This window comes from Leucopleurus acutus (genome assembly GCF_964270905.1).
Source record: "Leucopleurus acutus genome assembly, chromosome: 1".
NCBI classification, from domain to species: domain Eukaryota; kingdom Metazoa; phylum Chordata; class Mammalia; order Artiodactyla; family Delphinidae; genus Leucopleurus; species Leucopleurus acutus.
The window spans coordinates 78,135,042-78,155,235 of NC_139142.1; the positions used below are offsets into that span (position 1 = coordinate 78,135,042).

Here is a 20,194-nt window from a genome sequence, read left to right on the forward strand (position 1 = left end):
TCCATGGTTTTATCTTAAAGAATGTTAACACATTTTCATTTTGGAGACTGTCCCCTCAAAAGAGATGACAAGTACCCATGCCTTTCCTTATTTAAAAAAGTATGACTGGAGGGGAAGAAACTCTTTTGATAAGCTGACCATTTCATGGTGGCCAAAGAAAGCCAAAATTTTGGACCTCTACTAGCTGATCAAGCCTCTACTACAGTAGCACAAAGAGAAAATGTCAGTCTATTAGAAATGTCAAAAAGGGAAAACATCCCAAATCAGAGACAAAGAGAAAATTGAAATTACAATATATCTGTCTCAACTTTGGAAACACTACTTTATTCACATAAAACTACAAATATATACCCCCTGCTGTGAAACAAGGCACTGAAAAATATCTCATTTAAGCATTATCTGTTTGTGCTACTTAATATAAATTTGACTTTATCTGATGTAAAAGTCTTTATAACTCATGCCACTCTGTTTTAAGTTCAAAGCAGAAAAATAACTCCACATTCATAATTTTTCAATTCACAGTAAATTAGTTTAAAGAGAGTATTGAAACCGAAAGAAATCTAATATTATTTTTCATACACCCATTCTTTTTCTCAACATTTAATTTATTATTGGATAAAGTTCTGTTCTAAAAACATTATTTATTATTGGTAAAAAGTGTGCTACTTTGTAATGACTTAAGTGAGCACAGTAAGAAAGCTATGAAGTAATTTAAATCTGTTACCTCCCATGCAGGGACATTTTCTCTGAACTTCTCATTCACCATACAGCAGATTGACATTAAATAGGCTTTGCTGGACACTTCTGGAGAATAATTCATCCAGAGGTAATTTTCAAGATACTGGCTGTGGAAGAATGAAAAGGCATAGAATATTTCATTAGTTACCACCACTTCTTTGTAATATATCACTCCCCTGAAAAAGCCTAATTATTTATAACTTTTTCAAAATCTATATTTATAGTTTGAGAATCCTTCACAAATTTACCTATAATGTAGGTCAGTGCTACCTACTATAAACATATGTAGCAAATGTGGCTTTGGAGAATGAGTCTTATACTTTTAAAGCAGGAAGACCTCAAAGGTTATTGACATATATAATTATCACCATTAGAGCACTGGATATTCCCTTATCTAAGGCATTTCGTGGAGTAAAAAATAAAAATATCTGGCAAATATCAGCTCTAAAATGGAATATGATGGGCAGCTTCACAGAGAAATGTATCTGAGAAATTAACATGAACTCACATCAGGACCAAATGATTTCTGGAAACAAAGAGACTTAACAAATCAAAAAGAGGATTTGTTACTTAATTTACAAGGTATTCCACATAAGTCAGTTTTCAAGGTAACTGGCATTTCCCCCTCAAGATGCCAAAATTCTTATTCTAAGACTTTGGTGAAAATATTCCTAAACGAAGTAAGTATTTCTGATTTCTAAAACAAAGCTTAGCCATTTCTTATTCAGAGTAATTATAAACATCAGTTACTGTACGGGGTTATAAAATACTCTCAAGCACTAATGCAAAAAAGAAGGACTTTTTGTTCCCATTTTAAATCACTCCACACGTATTACTTTTCAATTGGTTACAAGTGCACGTGCACATACTTGCACACACACGCAGAGTTATGCATTTTAGATTCTGCTATAGCATATAATTTTTCTACTTTCTCTTATTCTTCAAAGGTCTGCTCACGTTGGTATTTCTATGGGTCTATCTTTAGCAATCATTCTTGCTTAATTTGCAAGAGCCTAGGAAACCGGTAAATAGTATTTTATCCTAAACAACGGCCAAAAGGCTCCAAGTTAGAGACTACTCTTTCATAAATAAAATGCATGAAACTTCGTATCATTCCTTTCTTATAAGCTTAAATTTTTTCCTGAATTATGCCCTTTAGAACTTCCATTACCAAGTCTGTTAATGTGAATCTGTCTGAAATCTCTTCATTTCATGGCAGTTTAGCTGGTGATAGAATTCTTTCTAGGTTGATAGTTCTTTTTTTCTATGTACTAGTCTCATACTACTATCTTCTCTATCATTACAATTGAGAAGTCTACAATCAATTTGTTCTTCTTCCTCTTTTAGTAATCTGTCTTTTTCTCTCCAGCAGATTTTAAGATCTTTACCCTGTCACTGTTCCTCTGTTCACAATTCGCTATATATACTTCCTGAATCTAAAAGACTCATATGTTTCAACTGTAGAAAATTCTTAATATCATCTCTTCTAAAATGACACTCCTTCATTCTCTCTAAATCTCTTCTGAAACTCCTAATGGATCTTCTCATTCTAGCATCTAGATCTCTTAATTGCCTTGTACACTTTCCATCTTTATTTCTCTTTGCTATTATTTGTTAATTTCCTCAGCTCTAAATCCCCATTCATTAATTCCCTCTTTAGCTGTGTCTCATCTATTTAATTTGCCCATTGAGTTTTTAAATTTCAATGATTTTTATTTTCATTTTCCCCCAAACTGTCCATTTTTAGTGTCCTGTTTCTTGTTCACATATTCTATGTGTTCTATTATGCCCATAATAATTTTAAACATGATTGGACAGTGTGTATCAATTATATAATTACCTGGGATTTTCTGGGGGATATCTAATTCTATTCTTTATTGTTTCAACTAAATCTTGCTTTAATGTGCTTTGTAATTGGGAGTTTGAACTCATCTTTACCAGGGTTTTAGCTGTTTTGCAGTATAGTTGGAATACATGTCCTTTCAGAGTATCTTCATATTTGTTCCTGCCAGATGCCCCACAGATATCATTGTTTTGCCACAGTTTTTAACAGTAATGTCTTGGGTATTATCTGACTACACAGCAAACTCCAAACCTATTCTTTACATTTTTCAGATGATGAATCTGAGAATATTAGAGTCAATGATTTGCCCAAGATGATGCAGTTATCTCCATGATATACACATGATACAGAACTGACTCCAAACTACATCTCTTTAATCCAAACGTAAGGACTGTTCAATAATTCCTTGATTCTATTTTGGCAATCACAGCAAATGTAATCTATATAATAACACGTCCCTCTTATGCATTTCATCAAAGATTCAGTTCACTCTCCTGTACCCAGGCACCTCCTCCATGCCATCTCAGTTTTCACTCTAGCAAGAGACCATCAATTATCTCTATTACAAACTTGAGATTCATTATGTCTGGAGGTTGGCACAGAGAAAATGGCATTCTAATCCAGAAATTATTATAGATAAAAGTTCCTGGACGGTAACAACCCCCTTTTTCAGTTATTAAAAATCTTTCACTGGGCTTCCCTGGTGGCGCAATGGTTGGGAGTCCGCCTGCCGATGCAGGGGACACGGGTTCGTGCCCCGATCCGGGAGGATCCCACATGCCGCAGAGCGGCTGGGCCCGTGAGCCATGGCCGCTGAGTCTGCACGTCCGGAGCCTGTGCTCCGTAACGGGAGAGGCCACAACAGTGAGAGGCCCGCGTACCGGAAAAAAAAAAAAAAAAACTTTCACTGTCACTGATGCCTTCAATATGCTCTGCTGCTTTTCTCCTTCAGTTCCTGCAATTCTCTTGGTATCTGATATTTGCCAGGACCATAGAATTCTGGCTTTATCCTAATCATATATCAGCATCCTCTTGATTTTTATTTACTTTCCTTCTGAAAGATGGCATGATATGATGAAAAGGGCATATTAATCTAAGGGCCAGATGGACCCAATTTCTAGCCTCAGTGTTCTCTATAAAATAAGGAAGCTCTTACTGGGATTATCATGAGGATTAAATGAGATCAAGTATTCAGTGACAATACAGTTCTTAAGATATAGTAGGAGTCTATTTATAAGTTAATTCATAGCTATAAACTTCAATTTCTCTCCGTAAAAATAATAAGAACACCTACATCATGACATTTTTTGTGAGGATCATATCAGTGTATGTAGGGAGAAACAGTTGTTACTAGAGACTGACTTCTGATGCAGACTAGACCTCAAGAAGTGTGGAGAAGTGGAAAAACCATGAGCTTTGGCATCAGACATTGGCATCCCAGCTCTGCCAATTACTTAAATGCATTATCTTTAACAAATAACTGCTCTGACCTCAGTTTCCTCCTTCACTAAGTGGAGAGTAGAATACTGACTTTGCAGGGTTTCTGTGAGTGCTCTGTATGTAAAATGTTTATTAACAATGTGCCTAGCGCAAGGTTCAATAAACGGCAGATACTACTATCATCAACAGCAACCTTGTCTTTTACTTCCAGCCCACTGGCCACACCTGGTTGTAATATAATCTAAATTGTAACCTAAAAATTATATATTCTCTTCATCTGAAATATTTATCAGTGGCTTAGGTCAGAACAATGCTGGCTTAGTAATAACAAGTTAGCCTGGAAGGAAAAAATGGCTACAGAATGCATTCCAATTTACTCCCATTATCACTAGAGGAACCAAAGAAGAGTTCAGAAATTGCTCAGCACACACTATCTTAATTAGTGAAAAACAACTCAAAATACAAGTTACACTAATAATGGAACATCATCTTTGAAAACAAAGGCTATCATACACGTATTCCAAAATAAGCCAATCACAAAAATATAAATCTTTTAAAATTTATAATTATTTTCTTATCCACTCACAGAAATGTACAGAAAACTTAGCTAAAAGTTAAGTCACACTGTCATCTTTAACTTCATCAAAGTAAAGCCTTTAAACTCACCTAAATTCCAAGAGCATTATCTTTCTGATGGCAAACCTAAAAATATAAAAATAGTAAAAATATTTAAATAGAGAAAATAAACATTTCTGAGTTACTAATGCAGATGTACTTTGGAATCTTGTTTTAATTTTGACTCACATATCAGAATAATTATATTTATTTATGCATTGAAAAAAAGCAAATTTTCTTTTTATTTTTGTTTGTATTTTGTTTCAGATAGTTTATTTTATTTTTAAAAACTGTCTAAGAACAGTTACTTATATCCTACCCATATAACAAACACAATCAGCACCATGACATACGAGGATACAACACATACATTAATAAGCCAAGTAATTTTAATCAAAACACAAGTGCTCATCAATATTCATAATATTAGATCACAACTGCCAAAAGCTAGCCTGTCTCAATTTCTTAAACACTGACTAACATTCGTCCATTTAATAATCAAATGAAAACATTCTGCTGAAATCATGGCCTCCTATAAGCACAAGGGACACATGTATCTATATCACAAACATGGGAATCAGGCTTCTGTAGCCTTGACATTAAGTTTAAAATATTAGAAAATTGTGGAGGGAATATCAGATATCTCTTTATATACTTTAAAAATCAGAGTGTTTTGTTTTATATGGATAAATGATGCAGTAGTTACAAGGTAGCCTTCCAAAGGTAGGTTCAAACGTCCACTAATTTAGTTTTATCATTTTGTATATTGACAATAAAGTAGCCAGACCAGAACCATGCCACTGGATATTAGCCCCCAGCTTTGAAAATTAAATCAGTATGCATTATAAATTTATAATACCCCAAGAGACCATTATCCTGTCAAAATCCTATTCCACTGATTTCTGATCTCTTAAATAGTTTCCTGAGCAAGCAATGTCAGAGAACTTTAGTGAGAATGAAATGAAGGATTTAACTGTGCAATAGCACAAAGACAGAACACTGCCAAGGCACTGGCTTCTACAGCCAGCAAAGCCACTGAGAGGATACAAAAGCTTGTGTTGTACACTCTAGATCTCCAGCTGCAGGCATTTCACTTCACATGTGTGTTAGACAACAGAATTCAGGCCCTGCTACGCAAATACCTGCACCCTTAATTTCTTCAGCCACAAACAGGACCTCATTGATGAAAGAAAGAAAATCTTGGTTCACGAGATAGATCAGTATTCTAGTCATGATTTACTGTTACCTTGGCAACATCCTTAAACACCCTGGGACCCAGTTTCCTCATGTACAAAAGAGGTGAAGTGGTCAATTTTTTTTTTTCCGGTGGATGACTGGACAAGTGAAAAATCAGTTTTGATGGGTCAAGATAATGCAAAAACACTCAATTTCTCTTATAGCAATCTTGGTGGTGTTCATTAAATTGGGGGTTTTACACTTCTGCCAGTAAACTTTCTGAGACAGATAAAGAACTTAACTAAAGGGATACATATAAGATATAAAAATGGGTCTAGAGACTAGATATTATGCCAGAAAATCTTTAAAGATAAGGATGAAAAGTATAAGAAATAATGAGAAATATAAATAAAGGATTTGGGGATGGTTATTTTATTAAGTTACCAATATTTACTGAGAGCATGCTTTGTAAAGCCTGACTCCGGTCAAGGGTTTAACATGCATTTCATTAAATCCTCCCAAAGCTGGATAATTTATGTACAATACATTGGGTCTATTAACCATATTGTTAACTGGATGATTAAATTTGATTAAAAAAAAAAGAGTGGGGAGGGGTAGTCAAAGGGTTTTTTTGCTGCTATAATTGCCCTCTGCTATCTCTCTTGGGATATGGTTATGTGAAAACATGAGGTCTGGAGCTGTGGTAGCCCCTTTGCAATCACATAGGGAAAGCCAGAAAGTTTGTTAAAAGGCTGACAAAGACCCTCACATTATGAACTTCTGAACTACCTACTCCAGATTTATTGTTAAATAGATGATTAAAAAATCAAAAAATAATTGTGAACAAAGGAAGCCAGCCACAAAAGAGTACATATCATGTGATTCCATTTATTTAAAGTTTAAAACCAAGCAAAACTAAACTATAGTGTTCACGTTTGCATACTTACATATTTAAATGATATAGTAAAGGGCACATAAGGGTTTGTGGGATGCTAAAAGGTTGGTTTTTTTACCTCAGTGGTGGTAAAAATTCAGAAGGCTAAATGTTTCTGTACATTTTATGTGCTTTCTGTTAATTTCACAGTAAAGAGGTTTAAACATTTTTAATAAAAAGAAATATAAACACTGGCAAAAGTAAATTGCTCTAAAAGTCATCCCTTTTTTATCTTTCAGTATAAAAATCACTTGGATGGATTAACAGGATTAATAATCATACCAAAGTGTGTGGGTTAAGAGAGTCCTAAAGGGCACATGGACCCTGTCCTATTTAAGAACAGAGTATTGGATAAGAGCCAGAGAACAAGGATTTAATAACCTGGTGCTGTCTGTATCCATGGTAAAATATCTTGGGCTAGTTACTTAATCTCTCTATACCTCAGTTTCATCATCCATAAAATGAGGATAACGGTACCTATCACAGAATTGTTGTGAGGATTAATACGCTGCTATATACAATGTGCTGAGATCAGAAGCTGGCACATAGCAAGCACTCCAGAAATGACAATTACTGTTACTTTTAATATTTTAAAATCAAACAGATAAAAATACATTAAGACAAATTCACCAAATCTGATAATGGTAAGGATAGCAAATATGAATCTTTTGTGTAATATACCACACACTACAATGGGGACTGAACAATATGGTATTTTAAGATCTACCTAATTTTGAGATTCTAGAAGTGATCATTTATACCATAATAATATAAGAACTGATTGATTTAATTCCCAGATGCCTCCTAAGGAAATAGGGATGATGTACAAAAAAACGTATATTATAAGAACCTTAATGTATCATATTAAGAGTGCCTTATGCCTATAAACTGCCTATTTTGATAGCCTATAAACAAGTAAATAAATCTTACATTAAGCCATTCCCCAATAATGAAGAAGCTACGAGCACATAACTCTGCAAAACAGCTTCCACAAGGCACTAGTCTAAAAAAAAATGGTCATTTAAATTTTTAAATATACACTACAGTTTTTGTGCTACACAGGTGCATTATTTAACTTTTTGAACTTAAGGATTTGAGGGCAAAATGCAATCAGGTCACTTTTATTCAAGTGTTTAAATGTGTACAAGATGAGAATACGGCTGTTAAGAGTGCCGTGATAAGACTTAGGGAGCCCCGCCAACGACTGTTACTACTTTCAGCAATTAAAAATGACTTAGCCAAGTCTACGTAACTTAAAAATCACCAGCAGCTTTTAGTTGTTTATTATATAAAAATTATATTCAAGGAAGCAATATTAGTAGCAAAGGTTTAAATTAAAAAAAACCCCATAACCCTAAGCAATCCACTGGAGTGAAACCCTGTTCTACAAAGAGGCAGAGAACTAGCTCTGAATGTTCAAGGTAAATTCCAGATTAGTATATCCTTAATATATAATAAAAAAGGGTCCTAGAATTTATCTACCCGCTCATCTTCAGTTTACTTTCCTCAGGCAATCTCCTCCATACCCACTTTCAACCAACAAGTCATATGTTACATATCTGCTCAAATGTGATATCTTTATTTTCTTTTATTGGAGTATAGCTGCTTTACAATGTTGTGTTAGTTTCTGCTGTACAGCAAAGTGAATCAGCTATATGTATACATATATCCCCTTCTTTTTGGATTTCCTTCCCATTTAGGTCACCACAGAGCAATGAGTAGAGCTCCTTGTGCTACAAATTCTGTTCTCATTAAATATCTATTTTATACACAGTAGTATATATATGTCAACCCCAATCTCCCAATTCATCCCACCCCCTCTTTCTCCCCTTGGTGTCTATACGTTTGTTCTCTACGTGTGTGTCTCTATTTCTGCTTTGCAAATACGTTCATCTGCACCATTTTTCTAGATTCCACATATATGTGTTAATGTACGATATTTGTTTTTCTCTTTCTGACTTACTTCACTCTAAGAGAGGATCTTTGCCTGATCATCAATCTAAAATAGCAGTCCTGTCGCTATACCCTAATCCCACTTTAATTCATAGCACTTACTACCTGCTGATACTATATATATATGTATATATATGTATATATTTTGTCTGTCTAGATAAGAATTAGAACACAGCTTCATGAGTAGAGGCTTCATCTGCCATGTTCACTGATGCACCCTTAGCATTGAAATGGTGGTTGATACAAAGTAGGCTCAACCCAATCCTCTCTTCAGAACTCTACACCTAAATACCCAACTGCTTATTCTACATCTCTCTCTATAGCTCTTTAGTGGCTAGAATTCAACATTTCCAAAAGCGACTAGTGATCTACACCCAATCCCACCACCATCACCAACAGCAAAAGTCAGTAATGGCACCTAATCACCTGACAACCTTTGCCAAAAATTTTGGAGTCATCCTTGATTCCTCCCTTCCTGTGTTCACCACATCCAACCACCAAGCACTTCTATCTCTCAGATTGGTAACTCTTCTCTATCTCAACTTTCCATGCTAGTCCATGCCATCATTATCTTCAATCTGACTACAACAATATTCACCTAACTAATTTCCTGCCTCTTGCTCCCTCCAAAATTTAAAACTACCACCATCATGCTTCACTGGTTTCCTACTTCTCTTCAAATTTAAAACAAACAAACAAACAAACCTTAACATGGTCTTTGGCCCAACCTACTTCTACAGGCTCAAGAAGGGACTGCTAAAACAAAACAACTAGAGTACTTCCCTGGTGGCACAGTGGTTAAGAATCTGCCTGCCAATGCAGGGGCATGGGTTCGAGCCCTGGTCTGGGAAGATCCCACATGCTGACACTAATCATCAATGTCAGTAAAATAGTCTTTTATTTTTAAGTGCTTTTACATATGTTGTTTGCATTCTTAGATTCTTCTTGTCTTCACTTTGCCCGAAAACTTGTTTCTTAAAATAGTTTGCACAGGGACTTCCCTGGTGGTCTGGTGGTTGAGAATCCGCCTGCCAATGCAGGCGACACAGGTTCGAGCACTGATCCGGGAAGATCCCACATGCCGCAGAGCAACTAAGCCAGTGTGCCACAACTACTGAGCCTGCGCTCTAGAGCCTGCGAGCCACAACTACTGAGCCCACGCACCACAACTTCTGAAGCCTGCGTGCTTAGAGCTGGTGCTCCACAACAAGAGAAGCCACCGCAATGAGAAGCCTGAGCACTGCAACGGAGAGTAGCCCCCGCTCGCCACAACTAGAGAAAGCCCGCACGCAGCAACGAAGACCCAACACAGCCAAACATAAATAAATAAATAAATAAATATTTTTAAAAAATGACTGGCCTCTTATTTTGACACTGCCTTTACAATATTTAGTAAAATTTACCTCCTAAGACTCAAACACATGAAAAAAATAAAATCTGAGATTTTATAAGGTCTATGACATTCATAACACAAATGTTTCTATGTCATATTAAAACGGTTAGTTACCTTTTAAAATACTCATTGGGCATATATATCTACAGGTGTAGATATGGAAATATGCCCAAGACACATTGTTTAAAAAAAAAAAAGTCATGATGCAGAATGGTATGTAGAGTATAAACTCCTTGCTGTTTAAAAAAAAATCAAAGGGGTAGGGAACTGGAACAGATGTATACATAAGTAAAGAAACTGAGGGTTAAGGGACAGGGAAGAAGATGTACTGAAACTTACCCTTTCTGTGTACTGTTCAAAATAATTTTTATTTTTTATTATATATATAGTTTGTACATTACGTACAAAATGCATATTATTTTGTATTTAATTATTATCATGTATATTTTACTTTTCCAATTTTTAAATAATCTTTCAAAAAGATTTATCAGAAAATAAGAAAATTAGTATTAGTTGAACTGAAATTTTAAAATCTCCATATTTACTCTTCCTCACGTTCCTTCAAAAACAAAATAAACCCTAAAGAACTTAATCCCTCTAATCTGAGCCAAAAATTAAAAGGCAAAAAAATATCTTATGCCTCTTCAGCAGCTAGATGTAGTTTTTCTAGTCACCATCTCCTTGATGACCAAATGAAAAGAAGGAAAGTTCCAAGTTTATGATTACATTTAGTTTAGAAGTTCAAATGAGATCCAAGTTAGTCCCATCTACTTCCTATGTATGAAAATTAAACTCACTCCTACCTTGATTTGACAATTTCTTTCTCATATATATCTTCAATCACCTGTTAAAAATATAAAAATGTTTAATATCTCAAATAACTTTTTTTCAGACTCGAAATTGAGAGTTTTCAATTACTGAGATTACACAAAACAAGGTGGTTTAGGAAAGCTATCAAATATCACTGCTATTGAAATAATATTTAAGAGATTTTTTATAATCCCATTATATCCCTCAAAATGTAAAATAACAGAAAGCAAAGCAGTAGGAAAAAATAAATAATAAAATATATCTAAATAAAAATAATTCTAGAAATAATTATTAAAATCATGTATTTATTTCATTTCTAGGGAAAATAAAAATTCACAAGATCAGGATATTTTTTTAAACTTAACAAAGTATATAAATGTTAACAGGCTCCACCTAAGAGTTTTAACAAAGTGCTTTCAAAAACCAGAAAGTAAACTGAAAGTGCAAAGACATAACAGAAGCAAATGCTAATCATTACATCCTGTTTTCCAAGCACATATGATAAAACCTCAGAATTTCCACTTACTTGGGTTAGGGTGGGTAGGATGGTATAATACATAAGAATTCAGGTTCTGGGGTTGGAAGCCTGGTTCAAACCATCCACCTTTACCGCTGGAGACTACAACCTTTGCGAATGCATGACTGCTCTAAGGCTCAGTTTCCCAGTATACAAAAAGGATCTAATAATAAGTACCCCGTAGGGTTGCTATAAGACAACACATGTAAAGAATTCAGTACAGGTCCTGGCACATGGTAAGCCTTTAATAACAGTTATCAGTAGCAGAAGTAATAGTAGTGCTAGTGACAAGAGTAGTTAAAAAAAAACTTACTCTAAAATTATGAAGTACTTTAACATGGTATAATATAATATTATTTTATGGCAACTATGTCTTTTAACTGCTCAAAGTATACTTCTCAAATAAATGTTTGTGGGTGGTAAAGGGAGGAAGACAATGAGGCAAGCAAGTCTTGAATTTCTATGAAATTTTCTGTCATTGCTTTTCTGTTTATCAAAATCCAAATTAAATAATAAAATGAAGGGTATAATCTTCTTTAAATACCAACTTATACATAGCTTCATCTAGTGTTAACTAAAATGATCTGAATATAAATTTAATCTCTAAAAACCTTGATCTAATTAAGTTCAACTCAATCTAGTAGTTTCATAAAGATATTTTTGTTATTAATGAAAAATGACCCTAGGAACCCCCAGACCCAACATATACAAGCACAAACATACACAAACAGCATATAGTAAGATAAAGCAACCTGGCTGATAATTATGAGTAATTAATGTATGTCAAGTTTATGAATATCCTCCTGATGAATAAAATGGGATTGCTGGCAAACAAAAATATATTTATAAATAAAACATTTAAGCTAAACTAATGTGAGAAATTTGGGATTAAGTCCAGTTTTAATAAGAGGGCCTAGATTATTACAATTCAATTTACAATGGCAAACTTAAAGCGAGTCTTCACTACTTGTTAAATGGCATGTGTATGTTAGCTCTATAAGACCTCTCTTTAAGAACCTATGTCAATGAGAATTAATCCTCCATTAGGAATCCTGCCTTTTGTTTATTCTAAATTGTGTCACCTGAATCCTAAGTCCTTCCCTAATTGAATATGACTGGCCGTCAGTCATCTAATTCTCTAAACAACTTCCACCTCTTCCACCATTATTACAGATCTTTCAGTTCATCAACCTAAAAATAAAAGAGAAAACAATAGATTTTATCCTAGATGATCTGTCAAAAAAACTGTAGGAAGGGGCTTCCCTGGTGGCGCAGTGGTTGAGAGTCCGCCTGCCGATACAGGGGACGCAGGTTCGTGCCTGGGTCCGGGAAGATCCCACATGCCGCGGAGCGGCCATGTCCGCTGAGCCTGCGCGTCCGGAGCCTGTGCTCCGCAACGGGAGAGGCCACAACAGTGAGAGGCCCGCGTACCGCAAAAAAAAAAAACCAAACTGTAGGAAAACTGATGTGTATTTACAAAGATATTCATTACATGATCACCTAATAATGATAAATCAGAGCAATCTAAGAATCTATAAACAGGAAAATCCACACACATTTTTTAAAAAGCTTAAAGGAAATAAATAACTATCTCTGGGTAGTTATTTCTATTTTCTTATGTGTAGCTTCTGTATTTTCCAAATTTTCTATTATGAGTAATTATTAGCTTAGAAAACCATTCATTTTAACTTTTAAAAAAATTATGAAGAGCTTCTGTCGAATTAGCTCTTGAAAAAGATACAAAGAGCATACCTATTCAAAAGGGATGTTGCAAACACAAAAATACTTACCTTTATGTCAAAAGGTGATTTTTTCTTGATATGGGGAGCCCAGTATTTACAAGCTAACTGCAAAAGTAAACAGTATAAACAGTAAGTCATAGATTCATACCACTGAAGATTCATACCACTAACAGACTGAGATCATTCAGAAACAAGCTGTTTCTTAACAGGGCACTACTGGCGCAGGGCAAGGCGATAAAGTAATTTACCTATTAAGGGGACTATATGGGCTTGCAGACCAGTGAGCATCTTCGGGCCCAATCCACTGAATGCCAGTAATGCCCTGCATGGCACCCTGCCACTATGATTTAAAAAAAAACAAAATATATTTTAAACTACTCCTATGGAAACAATAGGGTGAAGTTAATAACCACAGTCAAACACCTTCAGCATAGAGCTAACGAAACCCAGGTCTAGAAAGATTAAATGAGCTGCCCAAGACTACAATTAGTTAACAGGTGAGCCAGTACTAAAAAACAGATTCAAAATCCTCAGGAATGTTGATTTGCAAAACAATAACCTTTAAGTGATTAGTACACATTCAGGCACACCTAAACAAAACCTAAAAAAAATTGTAGTTTATCAGTGGGTTATTACCAAGAATAAAAGTCAGTATGTTATATTTCAGCCAAGCAGGTTTTACCTGAAAAATGTGAATTTAAATACATATACAGGGATACCTCAGAGATATTGCAGGTTTGGTTCCAGACCACCACAATAAAGTGACCACCTCAATAAAGCAAGTCACATGAATTGTTTGGTTTCCCAGTACATATAAAAGATATAATTTACACTATACTGTAGTCTATTAAGTGGCAATAGCATTATGTCTTAAAAAAAACAATGAACATACCTTAATTTAAAAATACGTTATTGCTAAAAAATGCTAACCATCATTAAAAAAAGTGAGATCAGGGCTTCCCTGGTGGCGCAGTGGTTGAGAGTCCGCCTGCCGATACAGCGGACACAGGTTCGTGCTCCGGTCCGGAAAGATCCCACATGCCGCAGAGCGGCTGGGCCCGTGAGCCATGGCCGCTGAGCCTGCGTGTCTGGAGCCTGTGCTCCGCAATGGGAGAGGCCACAACAGTGAGAGGCCCGCGTACCACAATAAAAAAAAAAAAAAAAAAGTGAGATCACAGAGTTCAGATATCTGATCTTCTTAAAACTAAATTTTAACCTCTACATCTCACTCATTCAATAATAATTAAAAAGCCCCTTCTCTAGTCAGGTGTACCAGGTGCTCAGAAATAATGGAGGAGGAGGGGCAGGGAAATGGTAGGATCCCTACATACTTTCTGTCCTCATCTCATACCATCCTCCCTCTTACTTCTTAAGTTTGCTCTCCTGGCTTCTTTACATACACACCATAAGGCATATCTACTTGCTATTCCCTGGACTGTTTCCCTGCTCTTCCCCAGACTGGCTCCTTTTTTGCATTCAGGTCTTAGCTTTTGCATTCAGGTCTCAGCTCATTCGGGTCTTAGTCAGGACTCTCCTGACTGCTCTTCATAAACCCCACCCAGTCTGCCACAATGCCGTTTCATTTTCCTGATAGCAATAATCACTGTCTGAAACTACACTGTTCATTTGTCTCACTCATCCCTCTAAAATGTAAGATCCCTGAGGGGAGGAAACTAATAACTTTTACCACAAAAATTCAAGCAATGGGAAAAGGGAGTTCTAGTCTAACTTGTCCAGAAAAACCTCTCCAAATTAATGTAGATGGATGACAGTGAATTAACCATATAAGAAAAGGTAGGGGAAAAAAATGAAGTAGAGGGAACAATGTTGAAAGGAGGTGCCAGGAGGTGAAAGATTGCATGGCACAAATAAATGCAGTTCAGTATGGCTAAACACTGTGAGAAAAGGAGGAAAAAAAGAGAGGAAACTGGATATAAGCATGGGTCAGATCACAAAACAAGGTGAATGATTCCAGTCACTAACCTAAGGGCAATTAGAACTCTTTAAGAAAGGATTCAAAATGACTCTTATGCTTCTGCCTTGGCAAATTTGCTGAAACAGGGCACAGAGAAGAAAGAAGCAAGTGAGTAATAAGTTCTGCATAGAGCTACCTGCACTCTTATCCAACACCCAAAGCAACAAATAAGGATTAGGAAAGTTGCTCAGTGCTACAGGGCTGTGTTTCCCTATTCAAAGCCAACCGCGGTTCACCATGCAACACAATAAACAGGTTTTAAATAAACGCTCTCTGACCACGGGATTGCTCTCTTCGTAGATGCATGTATTTGGAGCAGGTGTCTTGTCAAATTCTCACCATTCCCTTCAAAGATCTAGGTTACTCTAAGGCTAAGAATAAGCCTATCCCTCCTTCGACCCTCAGTTCAGTATCACCTCTGCTATGGAACCTTCTTGCCAGTCTCAGGTGCCTGGGGTGGTTCCTTCTGTGAATCCATCTCTCCTGCGACGAACTCTAACACGGAAAAGCTCGCATAATAACTTTCTTTTCATGTGTCTGTCTCCCCTGGAACATGAACTCCTCGGGGCAGAGCCTCTTTCACCACGGTCTCCCCTACAGCTAGCACAGTTGCTGGTACACAGCACGTACTCTTTAGTAAAAAGACTTGAGTGTATGAATTGACAAACGAATGCCTCGTCGGTGCTCCCGTTCCCAAGAAAAATCCCACGTCCTGGCCTCGGGGCTTCAGCGTCCCACCCCTTCACACACACCAGACTCGCCCAAGCGCACCTGGGTCACGAACTCCGCGTTGATCTGGGACACCGTAGGGGCCACGATTTTCTTGGGCTGAGCAGGGGCCGTCATGGCAGCACTCTCCTTCCGCTCCAGTGGAAAACAAAGGACCGCTCCGAGCAGCGGTGAACCCGATACACTTCCCGCTAAGAAGCGACTGCGGCTGCCTAACTCCGAGACGCAAATACCCGCGGAGCAGAATATCCTCAACGCTTACAGACCACAGGGATCGCGTACCGCAGCTTGTACATCCTTCAAGAAGCGGAACAGAGCGGGGCCGGAAGTGCATGCAAGCGCTGGTTTTGAGCTAGAGAGGCAAGGGCTTCGACCTCCCCCTCCTGCTCCCTAGCGGGAAGCTGAGAGAAAACACCCAGGGAGACGGGATTGATGTCTCAGTGACCAGGTAGATGGTGTTGGTTAAGGTTTTCCTGTGGTAGGGTCGGGGAGGGAGAGGGAGACTTGGAGTTTCTTTCAACCCTATAAAAAGTATTAGTGAAAATAAAAACTAAACGGGGAATGCGAGGCTTGATTTTCACTGTTTTTTAACAGATTCATGGAAATATAAATTAGCATATAATGAACTGCACATATTTAGGGTGTAAAATTTGATTTGTTTAAAATAGTCATACATATGTGAAACCATCACCAAAGTCATAATAATAAGCATATCCAATGTCTCTAAAATTTTCCTAGTCCCTTTTGCAATCCATCCCTATCCCAGTTCTACCCACCCATTCTCAGGCAATCACTCATCTGCTTTCTGTCGCTATAGATCAGTATCCTTTTTATAGAATTTTGTAAATATGAAAATAATACAGTACCTTTTTTCTTTCTTCTTTCACTCGCCATAATGATTTTGAGATTCATCCATGTTGATGCATGTATTAATAGTTGGTGCCTTTTTATTGTTGAGTGGTATTCTATTTTATGGACATACCACAGTTTGTTAATCTGCTCATCTGTGGATGAACATTGAATTGTTTCCAGTTTTTGACTACTGCAAATAATGCTGCTAAGATCATTCGTGTATATATTTCTTAATGTAGACACGTGTTTCCCTTTCTTTTAAGTAAATACCTAGGAGAGGAATAGCTGGATCAAATGGTATGTGTATGTTTAAATTTTTAAGAAACTGCCTGTTTTCCAAAGTAGTTGTACCATTTTATATTCACACCAGTAGCATATGAGAGTTCCAGTTCCTCTTCCTTCTCACCCACACTTGATGTAGTCAGTCTTTTTAATTTTAGCCATTTTAATAGTTATGTGGTATATCTCACTGTAGCTTTAATTTGTATTTCCCTAATGACTACTGATGTTGAATGTCTGTTCATGTGCTTATTTGCCATCCATATATCTTCTTTGTAGAAGCCTCTATTCAAATTGTTTGCCCATTTTTAAATTGAATTGCATGTTTTCTTATTACTGAGTTTGAATGCATACCTCTACCACTCCCAAATCCATATATAAATTAAACATGTACCTCTAGTAAAATTTCCCTGGATGAACACAGGCAAGAAACCGATAACATGGTTGCCTCTAGGGAGGAGGAACTGGGGGAGGGGAGAACAGGAGCAAGGGAAGTCTTATTTTACATTTTACACCCTTTTGAAACTTTTGAATTTTGTAACATCTATAGCCCATTTGAAAATAAACAGTTGTGAAGGAAAAAACAAAAAAGTGTCTGTAGATATAGAAATTAAATGTGGAATCCTTTTTTCCTTCTACTTGCTATTGTATAAAGTTTATTTATAGAGCTAAAGATGAAAATTTGCATGATCCTAATTTTAAATGCAACAGATTTTGAATACATAAAGTATCTAATTACACTTTATTTACAAAAGGAGTCTATACAACAAGAGGTAAAATAAGATTTTCTGAATAGCTTTTATGATGAATCTTGAAAGGTAGATAAGATTTTGATAATCAAAAACATCAGGGACAATATTTCTAGTATAGTCATAGAAGAGATAAAGCCATGAAAGCAGGTCATGCTGGGAGAATGTTGGGAGTGAGCCATCAGGCTTAACATGTCAAAACCTTAAAAGCTAGAGAAAGGAGACTGTATTTATCTTGGAAGGCAATGGGAAACCACTGATTGGAAATCTACTTTTGGAAGATGACTTTTCAGTAGTTTGTTAGATGGGTTGGAATAGCTAAAGTGGGGATGGGAATACCAGTTGGGAGACTACTGCAAATCTAAAGCAAAAGTAACATGGCCTAAATTTGGGTTCTGGCAGTAAAATTGAAGAGGAAGGAATAAGTATGGAAGACACTGAAGAAACAGAATAAAGAGAAATTCATCCTAAGCAGTTGAAAGAATAGTGGAACCCTGTACCAGCACAGAAGACAGAAGGTAGAAGGAAAAGATAGTTCCAATATATAGAGACATAGTCTGAGGTAGCAGGAGGAGATCTGGGCAGTGATGAGCAACTTATTTGCCAATTAGCATTTGTTAAATTTGTAATTTACCTTATGATTTTGTGGCCAAGAGGATATTAAGCCAATAAGATCATATGTGGATCTAACTATGTGAAAGATTCTAATTTATAATACCTAGTAGATTTCTGAAAAAATGCAGTATCATAATCTTTCTCCTTCTCTCTCTCTCAAACTCTCCCTCTCTCTTTTTCCTGCTCTCTCTTCTCTTCATGTCACTTCTCTTAGCCAAGTTTTGAATGATGGTTTTGGACATCCTAAAATTATAATATGTTCATTTTATAACTTTCATTTTACAAGCTTTCTGTAATGAGTTTTGTAAGTAAGGAAGGGAGAAAGCAAAGAAACCAGGTAATCAAGTTTCAAAACACAAGATTGTCAATAGTGTCAAATGCTTCAAAGAAATCTAAAAGGACAAGAACTTCAAAAAGTCCATGGGTTTGGAAACTAGAAGACCATTGGTGACCATTATAGTTTGTTGTAGTAAGAAAAAGAAAATTTAATTCAAATTGATTTTAAAGTAAAGGAAATCTGTAGGTATAAATAAAGTCTAGAGATAAATTAGGCTTCAGGCAGTTGATCAAGCTTCCAGCTCCATTCTTTTGGCACTGCTCCCCCTACTACTCCCACCCTACTCTGCTTTGTATTTTGACTTCATCCCCAGACTAGCATTCTTCATGGTACCTAAACGGAGAAAACTTCTCCACACTCACTTCTTCTTCCTCAATCACTGAAATAAGTACAAGGTTTCACACAGATCAGATCAACTTAGGTCAGTTCTTCCAGGCCAATTACTCTGGCTAAGGTAGCACTGTGCATTGACTGGCTTAGTCTTGGGTTACCCATCCCTTTAAGTCATGATGAATATTCTGATAGAGTTAGACTGATCATGACCATTGCTGGAGCTGCAGTTAAGATCAGTCCTACCCAGAATACCTGGCTGATATACAGTGAAAGAGAGAAGATGTGGTTGCAACTAACAATGCCTACTACAATGATCGTTGATAGAACAGCTCCCAAGAGGTGGTGAGGAAAACACTAGGTAAAAAAGGGCTTAGAAGCTAATGAACGAAAAGGCAATGGAGGAAGTAGGTGTAATGAATTTTCAATATCTCCGACCCTAAAAGGCAAAGAGTAAAATATAACAGTAACCAAAATAATAGGTAAAACTAAAGTTATTTGGCCCAACTGCTATCTCTTTTTAAGCTTGGTGTAGTGGAAATTTTGACTGCCTATCCATTCCTCCCTTCTTTCCAAATGCAACTTCAAATTTGACCAGTATTTGTATTATCTTCAGGCAACCTTGTGCTTGAAGGAAGTAGGCTGAGGTCTAGGTCCAGCTCCACATAATTCTATCTCCTTTGTCAGTGGTTGGCTCAGGAATGTGGCTGTGAAGCAATTCTGGCAGGTGAGAGAGGTAATGTTCACTGTAGACTTCTAGGAAACTTATCTTTGTTCTTGGGGGAGTTTCTGGGTCTCTCATTCACTCACTGTCACACCCTCCCCCCATGAAGGAAGCATGGAGTCCTAATTGCAAACAAAGCATCCTAAAACCATAAGGAAAATAAACTTGTCATTGTGAAAGGCAGAGCAGATGGAAGGAACCAGAATCAACTATATGATTTAACAACCCTAGGGCTCATCTAGTTGCTGGACTTCAAGTCGTATAAGCCAATAAGGTCCCCATTGCAAGAAGCAGTTTGAGTCAGGCATTCTGCTACTTGCAGCCAAAATCATCATAACTGAATAAGGAACACATGAAATTTTCTTTAAGAAACCAATGAGAGGGAAAAACTAAAAACACCAGAAAAAAGAAGGGACTAATGATGAAGCTCCCAGAAGGAGAGA

General features: G+C 36.6%; 1 protein-coding gene across 1 annotated transcript in view; it reads right to left on the minus strand.

Moving 5' to 3' along the window:
• AQR (aquarius intron-binding spliceosomal factor) overlaps positions 1 to 16,160 on the minus strand; it is a 107,042-nt gene extending 90,882 nt beyond the window's left edge. Inside the window, exons 1-5 of the mRNA XM_082842072.1 lie at positions 15,908 to 16,160; positions 13,210 to 13,266; positions 10,896 to 10,936; positions 4,688 to 4,723; positions 725 to 845 (exon numbers count right to left, since the gene is read on the minus strand). Coding sequence (XP_082698198.1) covers positions 725 to 845; positions 4,688 to 4,723; positions 10,896 to 10,936; positions 13,210 to 13,266; positions 15,908 to 15,982 — 330 coding nt within the window. The 5' untranslated portion in view covers positions 15,983 to 16,160. The remainder of the gene's footprint in view (positions 1 to 724; positions 846 to 4,687; positions 4,724 to 10,895; positions 10,937 to 13,209; positions 13,267 to 15,907) is intronic.
• Between the last annotated feature and the right edge of the window lie 4,034 nt (positions 16,161 to 20,194).